The sequence below is a fragment of the Drosophila sulfurigaster genome, chromosome 3, assembly GCF_023558435.1.
Source record: "Drosophila sulfurigaster albostrigata strain 15112-1811.04 chromosome 3, ASM2355843v2, whole genome shotgun sequence".
In the NCBI taxonomy this organism is placed as follows: domain Eukaryota; kingdom Metazoa; phylum Arthropoda; class Insecta; order Diptera; family Drosophilidae; genus Drosophila; species Drosophila sulfurigaster.
Window position 1 is genome coordinate 46,320,872 of NC_084883.1, and position 22,952 is coordinate 46,343,823.

A 22,952-nucleotide genomic window follows, 5' to 3' on the forward strand; every position below is an offset into this window, starting at 1 on the left:
AAGCCATTAACAGCAGCAGCAAAGAGAATCGAGCTCGAGTTCGAGTTCGAGTTCTTTGCTTTTTGTGTTGGGCATTATTATTATTTCAGTCGAGTGTGTGTGTGTGTGTGAGTGAGAGAGTGTGTGGTTATTATTGTTGTTGGCTGTTGTGGTTTGCGGTTGCTGTGGTTTTGCTATTTGCGGCATCTTTGGCTTGTCATGCGACGTTGACGCTGACGCTGATGCTGATGCTGACGACGTCGACGCTGGCGATGACGATGACGATGACAACAATGGCAAAATGTATTTTTTAATTGTACTCTCGGGTAAACATATATCAGAGCAACAGTCAAGAAGCAGAAGTAGAAGGAGAACAAAACGCATACCATGAACTCGTCTCAACTCAACTGAACTGAACTCAACTCAACTCAACTGAGGCAGCACCAAACTGAGGAAGCGGAAATGACAGTACGACAATGGGACGACAACAAGGACGGGCGCAATGGCAATGCCAGAGACTGAGACTTTCGACTGAGAGTCAGTCGGGGACAAACAGGACAATCTCTAGCTCTGGCTACAACAGCAACTACAGTTCGCCTACTTGAGCCTTCAGAGCATAGCCTCACTAAAATGTGCGCATGGGGAGCCATACACGAGTGCCGCTTAATGAAAGCGCAACAGCAACAGACAGCAACAGGACACACACAGACAACGCAGAGCAAAAGACAACTAAGCAAAGAGCAAAAGTGGGGGAGGGAAAAAACACAAACCACAGAAACCAACAACGTAGCAATAATAAAATTCCCTTTAAGTGGAGAGAATTGAGATGACAGTCGAAATTGATAACAAGCGAAATAGAAGAATGGAATTCTAGTTACAGAATTGCTGTACTTGGCGTCTGACAGGTGTCACAAAGCGTGTGTGTGTGTGTGTGTGTGCATTGTATCGATATATGTATTGTACATTGTGTAATCGATAACAGCTCGATAAACATCAAAGTAACAGCATTTACATTGCAATTGCATGCAATTACACGACAATTAACAATGCCATTAACCCAAGCTGAAGTGCACAACGTGACAGCACGCAAAACGACAGCCATAAACAAACAATGCCCACGATTAATATGTGCACATTTCGGTTACACATACAACCACACACACTCACTCACACTCTCCCTCTCATGTTTATTGGTGCTCATATTATTTTGAAGGCGTTTTGCTACGTGTTTGGAGCCCAAACAAACTGTTGACTATGCAGCTGCTTCGACTGCCTCAGCACTTTGGCAGGTTATTAATAACAAAATTTAGTTGCCAAAATGTATGCTCCCACGCTGTGTCTGTGTGTGTGTGTGGTTGTGTGTGGCAAGCTGCCTTATTAATTATCCCTTTTCTTGTCGTCTGCACAAGAGCACAAGCTTGCAACTTGGCTGCCGTCTGTAGTATGCTGCAATTGTTATAAAATTGATGCGACTGCCAAGCACTTGAACTGCCGCAGCTTCAGCTTGTTGCAAACACTCCTCATATTGTGTTGTGTATCTTTCTCACTCTCTCTCTCTTTGTGTTTGTAATGTATAATGGGAAATTGCAAGCACATTAAATACAGTCATTAAATCCTAAGCCCAGTTATTGTGCTTGCTGCTCGTTAAATTAACAATGACAATCGTGAGGCTGCTCAGATGAGCTCATTAAGTGGCCAAATGGCTTCGTCCCGCTCTTGCCCACTCTCTCTCTCTTTCTCTGCAAGGACTTTCATATAAATCAGCATTACCCTCAAGTTGAATTCGAAATTTTCAAGTTTATTGCATCCAATTAAGCAGTCAAAAGTTCAATTGCCATCTGCCTCTTTGGTAGAATTAGCCAAATATATTGAGGACATCATTTAATATTCGTTAATCGAAACTGACAAAAGGATGCAGAATATGACAATATCATCAAAGTTTGCAAGCAACTGGTATTAGTAATTTTCTAATCTTTGTAATTGTAAAATTTTGTTGTAATTGCATATTTGACACAATTGTTTTCTTTAGCAATATGAGTTGCATTTATCTCGAATTTCTTTCTAAAATGCAGTTGTGTACTTGTTCTCTTAGCTATCAATACGAACTCTCTTTTTAATGATAGAGACAGTTTTCTTAAGAATTTTATAGGTTCCAAGTTTTAGCTGCAATTTGATTTTCCGTTTCCGAAAATTATTTTCATTGCTTCTCGCTACATGCATTCGTTATTTAGAGCTTAGACGCCTTCTTCTTTTTGTATTTGTTACAATTTGATGTAATTGGATATTTAGCACAATTATTTCAATTGTCAGTTTCTTCTGCAAACGCAATTGCATTCATCTTGCATTTCTTCGAAAGATTTAGTTGTGCTTCTGAGTCATTAATGCTCACTGCTATTCTCAGCTGTCTCTGTTTGTCTTCTATTTTGATTTTCTCAATAACTTTAGACAGCTTTCGGGAGAATATTACAGGTTGCAAGTTTTAACAGCAATTTCATTTTCCGTTTCAAAATTTCGCTTCAATTGGGAGAAGAGATCAGATTGAGAGATTTAGGTGTGCTTTTAAGGCTCGCTGCCACTCTGAGCTTTCAATATATTTTTCCTTTAGCTCTGTTTCGATTGTCCTCATAGTTTTAGCTTGCCATCAGACTATTATTATTGAACTGACATTTATGCTGTATTTCGTAAAAGTTTTACTCACTTCCCACTGCAGAATTACATTAACATTGATTCTCGTTACTCGCACTCGTTACTTCTTCATGGCACTCGTTGCTGTGTATTAAATCTGTTTTGAATTGCCGAAAAGAAGAAGGCGTTGTTTCATTTGATCGATATGTTGTGTATTCGTGTGTGTATGTATGTGTGTGGGACTCGCTCTTGATGCTTTTGTTATATCAATTTGACAGAAATACACACAAACACAGAGTGAAACGTATGCAATCAAATTCAAATGCGTGGCAAGCTGGATTGTTATATTAAGTATACGCATTACGTATTCGAATACACACAAAACGTCAACGTATTGTATTGTGTTGTTGCGCTGCTTGAGAGTTTGGAGTGGGAGGTGGGGAGAGTAAAGTAAAATACACCAAATATGATTTATTTCACGTAAAATAAACAATGCCGAGCTCAACATCACATAAGCTGGCAAGTAGCGTGTCCTCGCGTACAAATAGAGAGACAGAAACAGAAAGAGAGATAGAGATAGAGAGAGAGAGTGAGAGGCAGACCAAGTGAGACACCTGTATAAGCCGGCAACAAATACATTTACATATGTATACACAGCAAGAGTGTGCGAGTGTGCTGTTGCTGTTGCTGTTGCTGCTGCTGTTTATGTGTACACATTCATTAAAATGTCGAACATCGAAAGTGCCCATTCAGGTTGATGTTGCCACGGCGACGCCCACTGCATCCGCCACTGCAACGGCAACAGCAACAGCAATGACAACGGCAGCTGCATCTGCAAATAATTGTCAGCTTACACGAACTGAATGCAATGCAGCGGCAGCAACAGCAACAACAACAACGATGAGAGCAGCAAGTGAAAAGAGGAAAAATCTAGCAACCAAAATGAAACAATCACGTGCTCCATGAAATCTATGCAAGCGTGTATAAATGCACGTGAAAGTGGGATTGCAATGAGTGAGGAGAGACTGAGATGAGAACAGAAAAGAAGGGAAGGGAAGGGAGGGGAGTGAAGGCAGCTATGGCGTGGCAGGCTGGCTAAAAACTAGGAAGCGTATCCTGCTCCTACTGTTGCTGATGGGACACGCTGCGGCGGAAGTCAAACGTTATTTGTAATGAAAACAGGGCCATGTGTTGTGCCAGTAAGTGTGCAAGTGTGTGTACGAGTGTGTGTGCGTGTGTGTGTGGCTAACGATGCCAAAGTCTCTCGCTCTCTGTGTGTGTCAAAGTTGGTGCATTGCCAACGCACTTCAGCCCCAAAAACGGGGAGGCAAAGAGATATTTGAATTGCGCCAACGAAAAATGCTGCTGCACATGACGCGTGATTTATGTATTTTCGTCAAATGGCAGCCACCGCAGCACCAACAGCAGCAATAGTTGCTGCTGTGGTGCTGCCATGAAATGCTAATGATGCCATGCCATGCCAGAGATGCTTTCATAACCATCACGAGTGTCGCATCTGCATCCCCGCACAACCCAAAATCCCAGTCCCCAAAGCCTGACTCCTCTTTTATATCTAGTTGAATGTGTGTGTGTTGCTGGTCATGTCTAACTTCTGGTTTTTTTTTTCTTTTTTGGATTTATTCCATTTTGCAGGATCACAAGCTGAAGCACATGGCTGAGCTGCAGCAATCAGTTGTCACCGATCAGGAGACACGCCATCAGATACAGACACAGATACTACAATGGGAGGAGAACCTCGAGCGCTTGCACTGCGAACAGTTTCGACTACGCTGCTATATGGCCTCGCTGCAGAGCGGCGAGTTGCCCAATCCAAAGGTGAGTTATGCGTTTCCGTCCCCTCACCCCCAACACACAGCATCTCTAAAATTGCAGCAATTTGTTTTGTTGGAAGGAAGCCACAGGAAAGTTCACATTACGTGGCTGAGATTGCGTCAATTTGAATTACTTAGCCCTCTCTCAACAGAGGTGATAAAGTGCGTGCCCCAAACTGCTATTCAATGCAAAGTAGTTGTCAAGTGGCACACGGAGCACAGAGCATAGAGCAGCAGGTTAGGTTATGCCATAGCGCAAGCGAAGCCATGAAAAATATATAAATTTTATAGAGTTTACTTTGGCTTTTCGAATGGCAAATTACTACTCAGGATACAGAGCTCAACAGAAAACTGTTGCCTGCTTTTAGGAGCAAATATTTTATGGCCAAACATTAAACAGAGAGCAATCTGTGCGCAAAACACAAGTTAATATTAGCAAATGGAGTTCACAGATGTAGCTTTTGGGAACTGCATTAATTGTTTACGGTCTGAGTGCTTGAGCATAAAAATTGTTGCCTACTTTTATGGGCATCACAGAAAGAGAGATAATTAAATGAAATATGTATGTGAAAAGGCAGATTTAAATTCAAATAATATAGCTAAAACATAAGACAACTTTAAGTAGTTAGGCTTAGTTGTTTACGGTACGATAAACAAAGACAAAGCAAAGGCATTTTGCATTTAATTAGAAATATATTTATGATTTTGTATTAAACTTAATTAAGCTGTTGCTGTTGTTGCATGACGCAATGTTTTATAAGCTGTAAAAACAAAGTGAAACCCCGACTCGTATGCAGAGTCAACACAAAAAGTCTTGTCTATAAGCTGATTAAAGTTCGCTCAATGCTGCAGTCGAGATTGATTAAAAACCCCATCCATAGGGATTAATTCTCCATACACAACACAACACAACACACAACATCAAAACCAGATTCACGGCCATAGCGTAGATTAAAAGACACACAATCGAAAGGCAGGGAAAGTGGATGGAGAGAATGCTTGAGCCATAAACCTTTGGCCCTGTTGTCTGTAATTGCTTTTTACCTACTTATTTACACAATGGCGGCCAAAAGAGGGGACGCAATTCAATTGCTCAAGACTCGAAACTAAATACGTAGCAAAGCAAAGCAAAGCACAACTCAACTTAACTCGTTTCTCTCTCTCTCTTTGGGCGAGAATGCGTAACGTGTAACATTAATCTCCATAACACAATTTAAGCGCCTTAAATGAGCTGCAGCTTAAAGGGTCAAAGTGCGAGACACAACAGCAGAAGAAGGTTGCTGGCAACTTCAGACATTACACTCTGAACTAGCAACAACAAACACAACCACAAAATGGAGGTGTGGCACAGCTCGAACTCGAACTTTACACGGCATTAAAAAGATTTGCAAAGCCAAGTTTGATGTCGATGTTGTGATGGGTGACGAAAAGGGCTGCGAGTTAATTGCGCTTTTTATGACTTGTCAGCTAGAGAGAGATGGATAGATAGAGAGAGGGAGTAGGGGAGACTAGGCGAGCACTCAACTCTCTTTTGCAAATGCACATAAAGAGCAACCACATTTATTATTAATAACCGCAAAACTCAAACAACTTCAGCAACGCCACTTACACGAGAAAGTGCATGCACCGTAGGCTATTTGCACACAGCACACTTGCAGCACACTCACACAAACATCAAATTCCACAAACACACACAGAAACACACAAAACATACATTACTTAATGGTGTTTGGTTGCGTCTGCGTCTGCTGCATTCAGTTATTAATTATGTCATATCACTCAAAATGACCAAAAATTAATCATGCAGCTGCTCTTAAAGAGGTTTTTTCTCCTTTTCTGTGTGTTGCTTAATTTATATAATTATTCTAGTTCCTTCATTGCCACCGTAATGTACTTCAATTTATTCCCGCTCTCTTTCTTTCTGGCATTAATCAATGGCTCTCCTCTCCTCTTTCTATCTACGATTCTGGTGCTCCATTGTCACCATAATGTGCTTTAATTTGTACTCCATTTGCAGTCTCTTTTTTTGTCTTGAATTCTTCTAGATCGATTCATTTTTAAGTTTTCGTAATTTTATATATATATTATATACTTTTATATATACATACAGAGCAAAATTATTAAATCAAGAGTTATTAGTTATTTAAATTTTTTACTATTTTCTTCTTATGCCTAATCAAAATAAGTACGTAAGATTCTTAGCTTAAGTGACATAAGTTATAGCAAACAACTAAAAAAAAAAAAAAACGTAGAATATAATGCAAAAGAAATCAGCATATATGTAGCTGTATTTATTCTTCATTTTGACTAAAATAAGTAACACAGTTAAAGCAGCATATATGATAGTCGAATACTTTTTCGTTCAGGAGTTCTTAATTGTCTCATTCTTTTAGTTTGAAAATTCCCAATCGTCGCATTCATCTATTGCAATTTGTCTGCTTTTCAAGCTAACGCCAACTATCTGCTTTTGTCATAATCCTCCAATGCCACATTAATGTGCTTCAAATCACCTTTCAGGAAAGTGGAAAAGGCGATATAAGGAGGAGAAAGGGGAAGCGGAAGCACATATTTTCACACACTCAATTGCTACTGCTGAATGCTTCGTTCATTTCGATATTCTCGCTAGATAAGCGAATTTATTGCACTTTAATGTTCTATTATCATAAATTCAATCTCATTTTTCGTTGTACTCTCTCTCTGTTTCTTGCAGTCGCTGCTCACACATGTGTCACGTCCCACGAAGAACACTTTAAACAAGCTGGGAGTTTTTTACGGTCTCCTCGTTCCATGCCTTCATCTGTGCCCGGTCGCCATCGCTGCTCAATAATCTGTTGGCTGGACGTGGTGCCACCAAGCGTCGACCACCGATGTTGTCGCGCTCGAATAGCGGCTCCAGTCGTCGCTCCATGCAGGTGAGTTGTCATCGTCGTCGTCGTCGTCGTCGTAATACTATTCTATATATGTATGCATGTATGTATGTATATGATTTGGGTCCGCGTGTCGTATGCGTAATAAAATTATATCAATTTTAAAACGCTTTTACGACACGACTGTCTCACACTTTTATGGCCTAGCGTGTGTGTGTTGGTGTAAGAGTGTATCTGTGTGTGTGTGTGAATAATTGAATTTGTATTTAAGGCAGCGGAAACGGCATTAAAAGCCAAATTGAGCGCTAATGCGAGCCAACTGAACTGCACCAAAAAATGGCCAGCAATGTGTCGCCAAAGTCCGCGAGGACTTTCGCGCTCTCTAATGTATTTTCGCGTATTTTTAGCATATTTTATTTTTTACAGCTCGTTGTTGTTTGTCGGAGGATAATTTAAATTTAATGGCCATCAAGAATTACAAAAACAAATTTATGAAGTACGAATACGACTCGTCGTGGTTTCATTCCTCAGCATGTCGCTTTACAAAGCCATTAGCCAAATGGCCCCGCCCCAACAAACCGAAAAAGAGATGGAGAATGAAAAGAAAGAAAAAAACTAATCCAAAGTTGTATAAATATTTGCATAAAGTACGCAGCTTCATTTTTAATATCCAGGCTTAACTGCACACACACAGTTTACAGTTTACAATTTACAATTTGCAACTTACCATTTACGAAAATTTACAAATTGTATACTGAAAGCCGAAAAGCAAATGCAGATTTTCCTTTTGATGTCTGGCCATCAATCAAATAAATCATTCAGTCCGTCAGCGAGAGTCAATCAGTCAATAGCCAAATGCAAATTGTGGGTTTTCGATTAAAATCGCAAAAATTATCAAAAATATATATAAATGCAATCAAATCTGGCAAAATCCAATTCACTCAACGTATGTGCGCCAGCTTAAAGCATTTACATTTTTTTTGCACTTTGCACTTCACATCACGCATACGCAACGTAAGCAGCCATTAAAGGCCATATTAAACTTTCAACTCAATTTTGTGTAATAGTCACTTAAAGTCAACTTGACAAACTCGGTTGTTTGCTGTGGGATTTCAAGCACTTGGGATGCAAGTTTAACAAGGCCAAAGCTAAAGCTAAAACTAGAGATATAAATATTCTCTCTTTCGTATGCATGAATTTAAATTGAACGAGCTACAGTTAATTAAGAGGGTTAGAGTATTTATTCTGTTTTTTTTTTTTTTTGTTCTTTCTTGTTGTAGTCGTTATGTATTTGATATTGGATATTTGATAAACTTCAATTAGAGTTGCCAATTTCGCATCTACTCGTATTTATAATGAAATTCATTTCATAAATTCAATTTGTTTCGATTATTGGCAAAATAATCTTGTGCGCAGCACTCGATACACACTCGCACACACACACTCGTGTTACACTCGATGCACAGAGGCGTGCACACTTCATTTCCAATTAAATTTGCCAACGCTGCACAATTGCAGCCGCAGTCGATGACGACGACGACGTCTACGTCGAAGCTATCGTCAGTGAAGCCAAAAATATGCATGGTAAAAACAAGTGAATATAACATAAATACAAAAATGTTTGTAACGCAAAATGAGACACACACCTTGATGTGTGCTGTGAGTGTGTGTACGTGTGTGTGGCAGCAAATGTGGCGCTGAAAATTCAATGAATTTGAAAAATGTGCATTTGATTTGGTTTATATTTTTGCGCAGTCAACTCTCATGTATCCAATGCAATGACTGTGATTCCCTCTGTGTGCTGTATGTGTGTAGCTTTTCATTTTGCCAGCATGTCAGCTGCAATGCAGCAGAAATTGCAATTGAAAATGAAATGAAATCAAATTAAAGGTGTCCGCAGCGCCCGTAGCACACGCAACTGGCAATTATCCAACGGCGAGCGGACGGAGCAGAGTAGAGCAAAAAGCTGAAGCACGAGTGGAAAACTCGCGGGAAAATAATGCCAACAGCGGCAGCAGAAAAAAACGGCTTTAAACCATTTTCGCCACGACGCATTTAATTGGCCAATAGTATAGCCGAGAAGAGCCAACATCAACTCGCAATTGAATTAAGCAACGAGACGTCAACTGACAAATTGACTTGCCAACAACTCTCTTTCGTTTCGCTTGCTCTCAACTCAACTCGTTGTGTGGCATTAAGTAGTGCAAAGTTCATTAATCGATTGAACAAAGCTGCGGCAAAAGTGCAACGACAAACTGCAAAACTGCAGCTTGTTGAAGAATTCAACTTTAAATTCAGTTTCAAATAAAGTTTCTTAAAGTTGCCTGCAAGTCATTCAACTTTGAATGCATTTGCCACTTGATTGAACTGAAGAAATGCACATGAAAGGTAGAAAGAGAAATGGCTTCAACTCAAATGCCATGTATCAAAATTAATGTGCAAATTTCGTAACACAAAAATTATTTGAATGGAGTAAATGTTCTTGTCACTTAACCAGTATCTAAAAGTCGAGAGAACGTGTTGTTATTGTTATGATTTGCAATTCTAGTTGCCACAATGCAAGCCAACAAAAAAAAAGACCAACTGAGCACACATACGAGAACAGAATTCATTTCCTTTTTGTGCTTTTCTTTGGCTTTTTGGCTTTTTATACCGGCTACCCATGAGGTAGAAAGGTATAGCAACTTTGTGCCTCAGAAGGAGGCATCTCTATGGTATATTTTTAATATATTATAGGCTTTGGTATATTGTGAATGTAAAATACCCAAATGTGAATATCAAAATTCCATATGTAGCCTATTGTATATTTTGAATGTAGTGCTATATCAATATACCCAATATAGCTTTTGGTAAGTTTACAGTATTTTCTTTTATTCAAAATGGGTAGTGGGTATCATAGTCGAGCACACTCGACTGTAGCTTTCTTACTTGTTCCTTTTTGCAGGACTTTTCGATGCTTCGCACAACATGAATATCAAGTTGACAGCCAAAAATGCTTGCATTACATATTTATTATTGATTCAGTGTGTTGTGTGTGGCATCAACTGTTTGGCATAATGACTTTCAGCGCGATATACTCCCCACACACATATCGTATATATATATATATATATATATGTATATGGTATATATAGACTCTTTTGGTATTTATATTTATATGCGAACTGCATGCCCAATTGTTATGCAATGCGAAGATTCCCTTCGACAGCTGCCTGCAGCTTCTCGTGCCTGACGGATGTGCATGTAAATGTGGCTGCTACAAGTTTCGTTCTCCCCTCTCCTCTCTCTGTCGCCTGGTTGCTTGTGTGTGAGTTGTGCAACTGCCAAACTAATTCAATTGTTGTGCAAGTAGTAAACTGCACACACAGAGCACAGAGCTCCAGCATTTGACAACTCTCTCTCTCTCTTGGTCTACAAATGTGTGTGTTTGCTACACCTGTACTCGCATGTGTGGCTGCAGCTGCTGCAGCTTGCCTCAGGGCTGCTTGCAACAGCAACGCAGTAGCGTCAAAGTTAGTCAGCCAGCAAAACCATCGACGACGATGGCTGCCAATACAAATGCAATTTGCAGCAGGCAACAACTGGCAGCTGGGCGCCTGATTCGTTTAGCAGTTGGCCAAACTCTGCATCGACTGTTTGTGTGTGTGTGTGTGCGTCTCGTTAACCAACACTGGCACACGCAGAGAGACGAGACACAGACATAGACACGAGATGCGAGATGAGATGAGATGATGCCCCGTTAAGCATTTTAACTGAGTTTACTTCGCTCTCGCTTCTCTGTTGACTGCCGAATGACTGGCTGACTGCCTCCTGACTGCCTGCTGCTGACGTTTTTCATTACATTTCCTCTGGTAGAAATGTGTTTTTGCTATTTTTCAATTTTCACTTCCGCATGTATGTATCTGTATATGTGTGTGTGTGTATGTGTGTGTAACAACACCCTTAATGACACTGTATGTGTGTGTGTGTGAAAGTACGAGAGTGAGCGCCTGTTTATCCAATCGAATTTTCTGCCTTTTTCCAGATGAATTCACGTGACGAGCCGGAAAAAACCTTCAAAGTTGCAATGCCCGACAATGCTTACTCGACAGTTTATCTACGTGACGCGATGTCTGTGGAGGAATTCCTTGCCAGCGCCTGCGCCCGTCGCAGCCTCAATCCCATGGAGCACTTTGTGCGCGTCAAGAAGCGACGTGACATGGAGGATCACAATTACTTTGTGCCACATCGCAATGATCTGATTGAAAATTATGTAAGTAACCCATCCACAATCGCATGCCATGCCATGGCATCCATACATTCACACGGCGCCGCCTTCTCCATTTCTCAAACCCAACGGGGCGTATACGTGTTCGTGTGAGTGGCAATTTCTATTGAACTTTGAACTTTGTGTGCACGTGTTTGTTGTTTGTTCAAAATTAAGGGCAATTAAGGGTGATTTCTCAGCTTGAACAGTCGAAGCGTTCGAATTTCGCCAGCCAAATTCAAAAGGATTAAATCCGATTTCCTCACGAAGTGCAAGTGTTGCGCAAAGGGTCAAAAAGGTGTGAGAGTGCCTCTAAGCCTCTGAGCGCCTCTTCGCTAGCTGGTAACTATTTTAGAAAGCATTAATTACTTTTTGAATGAATTATAATTGTATTTCTATTCGGTTAGCAAGGCCATGCCAATTATGCATAGATTTGGCCAATAAGTAATTAAATGATTGGTTAATTAATTAAATGTGCGAAATTTGATGTTGCAACCGCAACTTAGTAACGAACGTTTCGCTAAATATTTCTGCAAGTGAAAACCGCATTTGAATGGCATTCATAAAATTTAAATTCGACTCTCAACATTGAGTATTTACAAATAAACTTCAAGAACATTATAAAGCCTCAGCCAGGCAAACAATAAAAATTGCATAATCACTGCAAAAATGTTGCAACATTTATCTTTTGACTTCATAAATCTCAAAGCAAAAAAAAAAACACACACATAAATCAGTCATAAAAACAACATTCAATTAATTAAACTTTTGTGATTCTTTGTAAACAGAGCCATAGTTTAAATGTCAATTAATATAAATTTGTCAGTTTTATAATTGAACCATAATTTTAGCCATTTAAGCAATTACGTCAGCAATCAAATAACATACATATTTTTGACTATTAACAAGGATATTAGCTAGTTAGCAGATATCATAAAATGATTACAGTTCAACTGGTAAAAGGAATTTCAATTAGCGTTTGCAATTTCAAAGTGCAGAAATCATAATATTCAAAGATTTTTCTGAGAGATTTGCTAAGTAATTACACGAAATAATAAATAATTGTTTATATCCGAAATGCAACGAGTCTTCTTTATGGCTATGTTTTTGCATTTAAAGTCGAGCGCTGGTAAATAGCAAAATGTTGCCACTTAGCAGGCGATTAGTCAGAGAGAATGCCATTTCTCAAGTCAGCACTTTTGCAGCGCTGCCTCCGCCCCCTTCTTCGTGCTGCAGCTAAGTGCTTGCAACAAAACAGCGAACGGAGGGAACTACGTAAAAACTTTGAGCCGAACAACAAGCTGTAAATATTGCCAGGTCAAAAGTGCAGCTGCACCCACAACACAAACTTTTTGCCTGCTCAATAAATTGCGAATTAAACCAACAACTTTTCCGGGCGAGAACTGCACCAAAAAATTTATTGAAACTCGCTTGGCAAAAATAACTTCTTACTACTTACATACAACAAAAAACAGGAATAAAACGAAAAAACGAAAGAGAGCTTGCGGCTTTTTGGCTAATTTTTTTTTATTTCTTCGACTTTTGCACTTTGCAGCTACATAATCACGAGTTTGTCGAGGTCTGCATGAAAATACTGTACCAGGTGGAGTTGCAACGCACCACGTTGGAGCAAATGTGGGGCTTCTCCGTGGAGGCGGAGCTGATCGAGAATGCGGAGCGACAGGACGAACTCTGCTGCTATGTGAGCCGCGTCGAGGATAAGAGCGTTGCCATGCATAATGGTGAGTATATATTCTATGTACTTCAATTTAAACAGTTGCTTAAGCTCAAGTCTGTTTTGCAAAATGGACTGAGGGTAATAATCAAGTGGCGCCCCATCATACTCGACTCCTGCGCTTTTCTGTGTATTGTGCTGCTGCGCTTCTTTTATATGTATTTAAATGCTTTTCACTTTTATGTCAAAATGAAAGAGCAAAAACTTGAACAAACTCACTTTGGTTGGCATGGAGTCAACGCGTCAAGTGGCTGCAGCTCCAGGCGCAGCTTCAACTCCAACTCCAACTCCAGCTCCAGTTGCAGCTTGAGCTCTAAACGCAAACGCCAACTCCAACTCCAGGCTACTTCTTCATAGCATAGAAAAAAAAACTCAACAGTCAGCGCTTGTAAGCGAGTAGAGATCACGTTGATGATGAGCAGCGCACTCGAAGTCGTCTCCTTCTCATTCCTTCCCCTGACTTTCTATCACCTGTAATGGCAGCCGCAGGGCCAGAGCTGCATGTCAAGTCCTTAAAGGGTTTTCGGGCGTCATCTTAGTTATACTCCACTCCTCCATTGCTAGTCGGCTCCTTGTTGTTTTTCTATCACTTAAAATCAACTTAAGTTGGCATTTGCATGCAATCCCCACTCCCAAGAGAGAGAGGAAGAAGGACTCGTTCTCCTGTCCTGGGGGCAAAGAGCGCAAGTCAAGTGCTTGTAGTCGAAATGCCACTAGAGCAGCGCTTTAAATTATGTCGCCTGATGTTGACAGTGCAGGTTACAGCTGCAGTTCCAACTCGCAACTCCAACTCCAACTCCCCAACTGTCAGTCAGGTGTGTGGCACAAGAAGGAAAACTGCAATGCTGCACTTGCAAAAGTGATGAACCTGAAAGAAAATTTCACAGCGGAAAACTCATTAAGCACGTTGAGTGCGAATGTGGCAACGATGACGACGCCGACGACGTAGACGACGACGACAACAACGAATCAAAAGTCCGTGAAACAATGCACACCAAAAATTTTGTTCTCACAGAAAAAAAAGTGAGACATGAAGCCAGTTGCACTTTCCCTTCATTCCTCAGTTCCTCTGCTGCAAAAGTTAGCCCTACCACTGACGGTTAGTTTATAATTTGCCACCAGTTCTTTTTTATACCCGCCACCTATGGAGTAGAAGGGTAATTTAACATTGTGCCCTTAGCAAATGTCTGGAAAAAAGTTATGATTATTGGAAAAGATTCGATTCTTAAAAATTTGTCATTGAATAGAAATTGAAGAAATTTTTTAAGAAATAACTTTATATGGAAAAAACTACTACTGCAGACGAGTCTTAGTTTCTTTGTTTTGAATACAATAGTATATTGATATACCAAATATAAGATTCAATATATTTTCAGTATTTTTCAGTTCATTCATTTGTCATATTTTAAAAGTAATACCGCATTGTTTTCCCTTATTAAAAATGGGTTCGGGTATTTCACAGTCGAGCACACTCAACTGTAGCTTTCTCACTACTTTTTCCTATTCGTTTTGTTGCTTTGTTTGCGCTGCTGAGTGTTAGTTTTTTTTTCGGCGGTTTAAAACTGCGTTAACAATGCCACTGAACAAGTTTTTGCTGCCCGGGTGTTGAATTTAATGAGCAGCACAAATAAAGCGATCCCCTCGACTGGGAAAGTGACAGACTTTGCTAATGACTTTCTTTGCAGCTTCATTAGCAAATCTGCAAATCAATCGCCGAGTGTGTAGGTGTGTGTGTGTTTGTAATCAAAGTTCAATTATTGCAAAAGTATCGAAGTCAGTTGTAGCATAATTTGTTGCAAATATTGAGAGAATTCGAGCTGGCAAAACGAGTGCAATAAATTCAGAGAAAAGCACGTTGCGTATACGCAATGTATCGATAGCATTTAGACAAGTATTGTCCTGGTCGCTTCCACTCGAAATGGCAAACATAAGGCAGAAATCAATGACAATGCTAGAATAATATCCAAGGACAGCAAGCAAATATTACGTATACGCAATATTTCACAGATTGAACAGACAATTGAATGCGAATTGCGTGAGTGTGCATAAATTAAGAAGGAGTAGTAGCAAGCGGAGTAGGCTAGTTAGTTGTTACTTTAAGCTGAAACCAGACTCGACTCGATTCGTTTCGTACAATTGAGTTTAATTCATATTAGTATGTGCCAAAGACCAATTTAAGGGGACCACAAACAAAGCTCAGCAAGAGTGTAGCCAAAAGGCATTTTCCGACTGTAAATGCAGCAAACAAAAACAAGTGCAACCACAAATGCAGCAGCAGCAACAGCAACTGCAGCAACAGCAGCAACATCAATTACAAGAGCAACAAGAGCTGGAATTGCGTTGGGCTACATTCGAATTCAAATGGAAATGCAAATGCTGCGGCTTGCCACTTTTCTTGAGCTAATTGAAACCCCAAAACTCTTTGGCCAGCACTTTAATGAAGGCACCAAACTGTAACTAGCTTAGATCAATGTGCTTTAAGTGCAACTTGCAACACGATTTCGCTTGCGCTCGCTCTCTCGCTCTGTGTTTGCTTGGCCTTTTCAAGTTAACAAACAGACAGCAGAAGCAGCATCATCAGCAGCAGCAGCGAGCGATAGTAGAGCCCATCCATAATAATGATGGCCACAAGCGCAGCTGCTCTTCGCGACTGTGTGTGGCAGCATGTGCTGCAAAAGTTGCAAGCCGCATACTCGCTCAGTCGAGTGTGTTGAGCAGAAGAACAAGCGTGGCAAAGTATTTGGCAAACATGGCATAACAATTTGCTCAAGCCCAAAGAACAAAGCTGTTGACAACAGTCAAAAAAGAAGAAGCCCCCTGAAAGAAGAAGAAAAGAGCAACCGCAAAATAAACAATATAAATACAAGTCGAGTTGATATTTGTCTAATGCATATGCTGGCAATACCAAAGCCAAATAATCCTCCCATGCAAACGGAACGCAAACGCAACGAAACGAAACGTAAACGTAACGAATTCCCACCCTCAAAAAAAGGAAAATAAAGAAAAACAAATGAGGAAATCTATTTGGAATTTATAACAAATGCAAAAATTGTGTGTTTGTGTGTGGTGCACGTAACTTTAGGTGCTGCTCGTTGGTTCAAGGTGTGCTCCGAGTCTGGCATAAACTACACACAACTGTCAGGCAGATAACAACCTAGATAGAGAGAGAGAAAGCAGAGCGAAAGAGAAGGAGCAGGAGGAGAGTTGTACATGTAATCTGTCGAAGTTGCTGCAAAGAAACTGCAGCTGCAACAACAATGATAACAGCAGCAAAACAAAATGAAGGCAAGCAGAAAACAAGCAGCAGCCTGGTCGAAATAAATGTTGTAGAAAATACACACACAAACACACACACACACCGACACACCCAACGAGCGACGACGACAACACACGTTAGAAAATGCTAACGAAAGACGTAAAACTGGCAACGTGGCGTATGAACAATGCAAAAGCCACAATGCTGTTATTGTTTTATCACTGGCAAAGACATGGGCGCTTATCTATACGAAAAGATGTCACTGCCTCTACCACAATTGATGTTGTATATCCTACAACAACAACTTCCCTGTAGTTGCCTCCCCCCTTCACCTCCTGCTATCAACGTTAGACAACGCGCATCTTTTACGTTTCACTTGGCTGATGGAGCTGAAAAGACTGCGTCCATTGTGTTTGATAAAGATACAACTACATATATAGCATATACATATATATATACATATTTATTTGTGTAGTCGCATATAATAGTTAACTGTAACTCATATTGCTTACGTTTTCTCTATTCCATTGCAGGCATTATCAAAGGAGACGAAATAATGGTCATCAATGGTGCGATTGTATCTGATCTAGATATGATGTACTTAGAGAGCGTCCTGCAGGAGGAGCAATCCCTCAGCATGATGATGCGGTAAGTGCTGTCATACTCCCTCTCCCCCTCTTTTCCTTCTTCTCCCACACTTGCTCTTCTTTACTCACTCAGCTCAACTGTCAATTGTTTGTCCAGCTATCGCACGTTCTGCAAACATCTGTTGACTTGAATGCAACGGCAGCTAAGTGCGACCATTTTCCAGCTGCTGCTGCTGCTGTCCTCCCTCTTTATCCCTTTCCTTACTTTTGCTGCCATTCATTCATGACATTTCTATTTCTATTGACAATACACGTTCCGTTCCGTTCCGTCCGTTCGTTCGTCGTTTGCATACGCTTCTCGCATTGTTTAAACAGATACACAGATTAATTAACTATTTTAGTCGCCAGCTGTGCGCCATTGTTTAAACTTACAATGCCGATTTATCGTCATTTTCGTGCCTCAGTTGATCAGCTACAATGGCTACAAAACAACTTCACAGCATCAGCTGCAACAGCAGCCATTCGCCGCATTGTTCACAAATTAATTACGTAGCCACCGCATGGGTTTTCTGAATTTACCCGAATACCAAAATATATACGTGACTCTTATAATAACATGAGAGAACACGCATGCACACGCAAAACTAAACTTCAACTCTGGCTTAATAAACAGATCGATTGCCAGGTAGCATAACAATGTAATCTCTACGCATAACAAATGATTTGCATACTTGATGCGCAAGCAACATTTTCGAATGTTTTTCTTAGTTCACAGTGAAGAAATTTAATGAACTTTACGCTCTTTAGCAATTTAATGACAATACTTTGAGTAATTTTAAGTATTTAATGAAAATACTTTGAGCAAAATATCGGCTACTAAAAATCTAGTTAACATTGTAATAAATTCAGAGAGCAAAAGCGAAAGATTGACATGAATTGGACTAGACTTTAGCTTGTCAGTCGAATCAAGCTGTGTGCTTTAATTGGCCTCAGATGTCAATTACAATGTATTAGACAACTCACCCGGCGTATACGCAATTTGCTTAGCTCTGCACTGCTTTAAGGTTAAGCTCAACTTGAGTTCCTCAGCTCATCGATTTATACATAAAGCAACTTTTCTATTCCCAACATGGAAAAATTCAAAATTAGAAAATTCTCATTAATTTCGCCGTTTGCGCAATGCACAAACCACTTTTATTAATTAAAAAAAAAGAGTAAAGGAAACCCCGAAGCTCGAGCCTTTCGACCAAACTTCCAACTTCAATATTTTGCGAAAAACCCAAAAAATGTCAACATTCGACAAGCTTTTGGCGCTGGCCAATAAGAAGTTGACCTCTCCCCAAAAAAGCTGTTGAAACCACACAAAAACACACACAGACACACACACTTACACTCGCATATAGTCAAATTGTTTTGCAACAAATCAAAAATGTGAAATTTAGCACGATAAAGAAGAAGGCGCCACACAATTTTGCAAGGCTTCAATATTTTGCCTTTTCATTTGATTTTCCATGTTTTTTCCTGGCTAAACTCAAAAAACAACAAATTTGAAGCCGCAGCCGAACATAAACACGCTGTCCAGAAGGGGGAGGCGAGGCACTTGTTCCGCTTTGGCGGCTGCGATGACCCTTCTCCAGTCCTCCCCCAAAACAAAAAAAACAAAAAAGGAAAAAAAAGCCGAGTCTGACTCGTGAGCCTGGCATAGCATTTTGATAGCCTAATTAGCTGCTCTTTATGGGCACAGCATTTGGCTTTTGTGCTAAGCGTTTGCCGAGGCAACAAACTGTAACCCCGTTCCCCTCCCTTCCCCATCCCCTTACCCTTACTCTTCGTTCCCCAGCGTCCCGTCAAATGCCATTCAAATTATGCACGTTGTGTTGAGAGCCATTTTTCCGCATCTTTTGCCACTGACATAGAAAAAGGTCAGCAGCAGGTAAACTCTCTCAACTCGACTTCCAACACAAAAAGCGAAGCAAATCAAATCTAATAAAATTTATGTTAATTTTGTGTGTGTTTTGCCAAAGTTGTTGCCTCATATTGTGTGTCTGTTTTGTTTTGTTTTGCAGCTCGTCGCGCACCGAACCCCCAGATCTAGTGGGCATCATGCGTGTCACGGATGACATGATTGACTCCCTGGTGTGCCCGCCGCCGCCAACTGATCCGCCGGTGATGAGCGAGGAGATGATAACTGGACTGATTGTGCCAGCGCCCGGTTGGAGTAAGTACACGAACAACAACAGCAACAACAACTACTACAAAACAAATATAACCACACTATATAAAAGTATTTTTTAAGCGGTTTTCCCTTGTGTAAAACTGTGTGCGGAATTTTCCTACTTTTCCGCAAGTTTGTTTTTTTAGTATTTTCGGGGGGCGGGATTTTTCAGTAACATTTTAAAAGCCGCAACAGAACATTCATCTCCGGCTACAACAAACTAATCACAGCAGAACCTTCACCTGTGTGTGTTTTAGCTACTGTTGTTGTTGTGGTTTAAGGTGCGGTTGCTCCTCTATATAGGTGTGTGTGTGTGTGTGGGAGTGTGTGTGAAAGGGATGCAAGAGTAGAGAGCGGAAACGTGAAGCGCATTTCCGGACGTGGGCGCTGCATGCGAATTTGTAAAGTTCATTAAAGTAATTTATATTTTTCGTTTAATGCATGTTGCAAGTGCTTCTACAACATGCAACAACGTGCAACGTGCAGTAGCAACAACAATTACATCAATAAGTAGCGTGCTAACAGCCAGAGCCAGAATGAAAGAGTGAGATAAAGAAAGAGAGAGGGAGAGAGAGAGAGAAAGAGGAAGGCAGATGAGATGAGGTTTTTGTGGCACGATTTCGCCCCATGCTGCTGTCGTTTCGTTTCGTTTGGTTTGGTTTCGTTGTGCAACAACAACGACTACATAATTACAGGATTACAAACTGCACCCACACACACACACTCAAACACACAGACACATACATTCGCACACACACACGCTGCACTGCACTCAAAAAGCCGAAGTGGCTAAGAACACAAAACAATTAAAAACCAACAAACGCAGAAAACAACTATAACAACAATTGCAACAGCAACAACAACTGATATGTGTACGTATGTGTGTGAGTGTGTATTTTATTCACAAAATGAAACTTTTTTATGCGCCAAACAATTAAAAGGCACAACAAACTAAAAAAGAATTAAAATAAAATACATGCAACAGCAGCAGCGAAGAAAGCGAAGAACAAAGCACAACTTGCCAAATACTCTGTAAAATAGAGAAATGCTGAAGATAAGAAAATGAAGAAAGAGTTCGGAATCAATGTGCCTTGCATAGTAAACTCCGGTTTTACAGGGTATAAAAATACTGAAATAAAAAAAGAAGGAAATGTAGCAAAAATTAAACGACTCGCATGCAACTGGCACACGTATTGGTTGCAAGTGAATGTGTGTGTGTGTGTGAGGGTGGCTATAAGAAGGCAATGCACATACCCCATTATGGCACACACACCCACACACCAACACACACACACACTCGGTTCTCTGGTTGCTGATGAACGGACATTTGTGGCATATGGGTTATGGATATGGCGGCGGCATATGCACACACACATTCAAAAAAAGCGTTTGCCATTCAAAATGAATGAAGGATAGGCAGGACCAAAAGGAGGGTAGAGAGACAGAGAGAGAGGGAGAGAGAAAAAAGTGGATTACATTTCACTTTGGCAATTAAACAGAGAAAGAACTCGGGCAAGCAAGGCTGCTGGAGTTCTGGGCCATGTTGAAGCACTTTTAGCTTATTAAATGCACAATTAAGTGAAATTTACAGTGAGAGAGAGTGCGAGAACAGCGAACAACGCTGAAAAGAGGGATTGACAAAAAAGAAAGAAGAAAGAGGCACAAAGAAAAAAGTCAGCAAAGGAACAGAGAACTCACATATATGGAGTCTTGGCCAAACTGGTCAAGCTTGTAACTCGCAGCTCATTTGCGAGTCCCAAAAAGGATTTAATTATCATATATAATCCTATAACAAAAGCGGGCACAAAAGGAACTTACAATATTCCACTTGAAAGCAGCCTCAAATTATGAACACGGCCTTTTCTTGTCGGCAATCAGTTATTAAAACTCCTCGACCAAAGAACTGACATCACTTTAAAGAACGAAACAAAGCGGCTCGTTGTTGATAAAAGGCAAACTGTAAAGCCCTCGATATATTCCCATGGGTCACTTTAGTTTCCAATTTGCAGTGAGTGATATATTTTGTAAAGAAAGACTACCATTGATAGGTCAATATTTCATCTTGTAATGATATTCAAGAATTTAATTAAAAAAAAGAAATGACTGTCATCGGTTACTTTATGGCCAATTGCAGTGAATGATATATTTTATGGAGAAAGACTTTCAGTGATAGATCAATATTTTATCGAGTGCGTTCTTCAATTATGTTCTGAAAAGATTCGGACATTCAATTGTTTATTTTAAAAATAACATTCTTAAGAAAAAAATACCTCCATTGATAAATAAATCTTACTTCTTTATTCTCTTTCAATTATAAATAATGAGAAAATATTCTTATACTCGAAAGAAATAATTAGAATTTTGAATGCTCTAGAATTCACATTAGTCTGGCATATGAAATTTCAAAGGGTTATATCTCATTTAAAGAAAGATTTCTATTGATAGGTCAATATTTCTTCTAGCAGCCCCTTCTTTTATAAATACTTAGCTCATATTCAGATACTCAAAGAAATAATTAAAAATTTGAATTCAACAGAATTAGTTCATAAAATTATATCTTTTCAAGAAAGATTTATATCAATAGGTCAATATTTCTTCGTGTATTTTCTGCAGCTATAAATATTTAGTACAAATTGAGAAACTTAAAGAATATATTTAAAATTGGAATTTCGATAATTTACTTAAATCTCATTTTTTCTTGTCAATATACCTGTCAGTAAATGATTCTTGTTTATGCTCAGACATGCCATTAAAAATATTCAAAACAAAATATGTAAATTTAAGAGTTTGTAGCCAATAGCATTATAGAAATTCGAGCTACAACTGCTGTGGTTGTCTGTTGTTGCTGTTGTTGCTGTCTGTTGTTGTCCTTCACCTGTTCAAATGCAATCGATGCCTTTAACTCACGTTTGCTAACCGAAGTTTTCCCTCTCTGCACGTATCATAAACTGGGAAAACCTCAGTCCACGCTCGCTCCCTGCCTCTTTTCCTTGGGGGCAGGAGCCATAGCCATCATAGTTAGGAGTAAAGCCACTAAAACTCTGTGAGTTTATGGCCAATGCACAAATTTAGTTTGGCACGTTCCCAACCTGAACAACAAGCAGAAACAGCAGCGGCAGAAAGGCAGCAAACCAGCAAACCGAGAGCCAGCAACCAAACAACGACAACAAACAACAACGGACAACGTCTATAAGTTATTAGCCTACTCGCTTGTTGTTGTTATTGTTGTGGTTGTTGTTTTCACTGTTGTTGCTGGCACTTACAAAGGGACTACGTGCAATTTGTAAGAAGACCGCAAGTTGAAATTTATAAGGCGGCAATTTCAATATCTTACACACACACACACTTATTCTATAGCAAAGTATATATATGTGTGTGTATGTGTGTGTGTGCGTATGGTGTCAAATTTGAAGCAAAATGTTCATAAAATTTGTAGTAACCAATTTGCATGCGCAGCAGCCAAGGGACCACTGAGCATCGAGAGAAAGAGGAGTGCAACGAAGGAGAGAAAAGAGGCATAGTCATAGACATAGAGTCGAAAGCTAGAACAGAGCATAGAGAGCATAGAGCAGGGCATTGAGAGTAGGGCATTCAAGGACATGATTTTTAA

The 22,952-nt window shown here is 40.0% G+C and overlaps 1 protein-coding gene across 1 annotated transcript in view; it reads left to right on the forward strand.

Annotated features, from left to right (window-relative positions):
• The window catches only part of LOC133840620 (protein still life, isoform SIF type 1), a 99,184-nt gene that overhangs the window by 59,816 nt on the left and 16,416 nt on the right, over nt 1–22,952 (forward strand). The window contains 7 exon segments of the mRNA XM_062272550.1: nt 4,258–4,440; nt 7,147–7,203; nt 7,205–7,348; nt 11,328–11,555; nt 13,105–13,291; nt 17,074–17,188; nt 19,194–19,345. Coding sequence (XP_062128534.1) covers nt 4,258–4,440; nt 7,147–7,203; nt 7,205–7,348; nt 11,328–11,555; nt 13,105–13,291; nt 17,074–17,188; nt 19,194–19,345 — 1,066 coding nt within the window.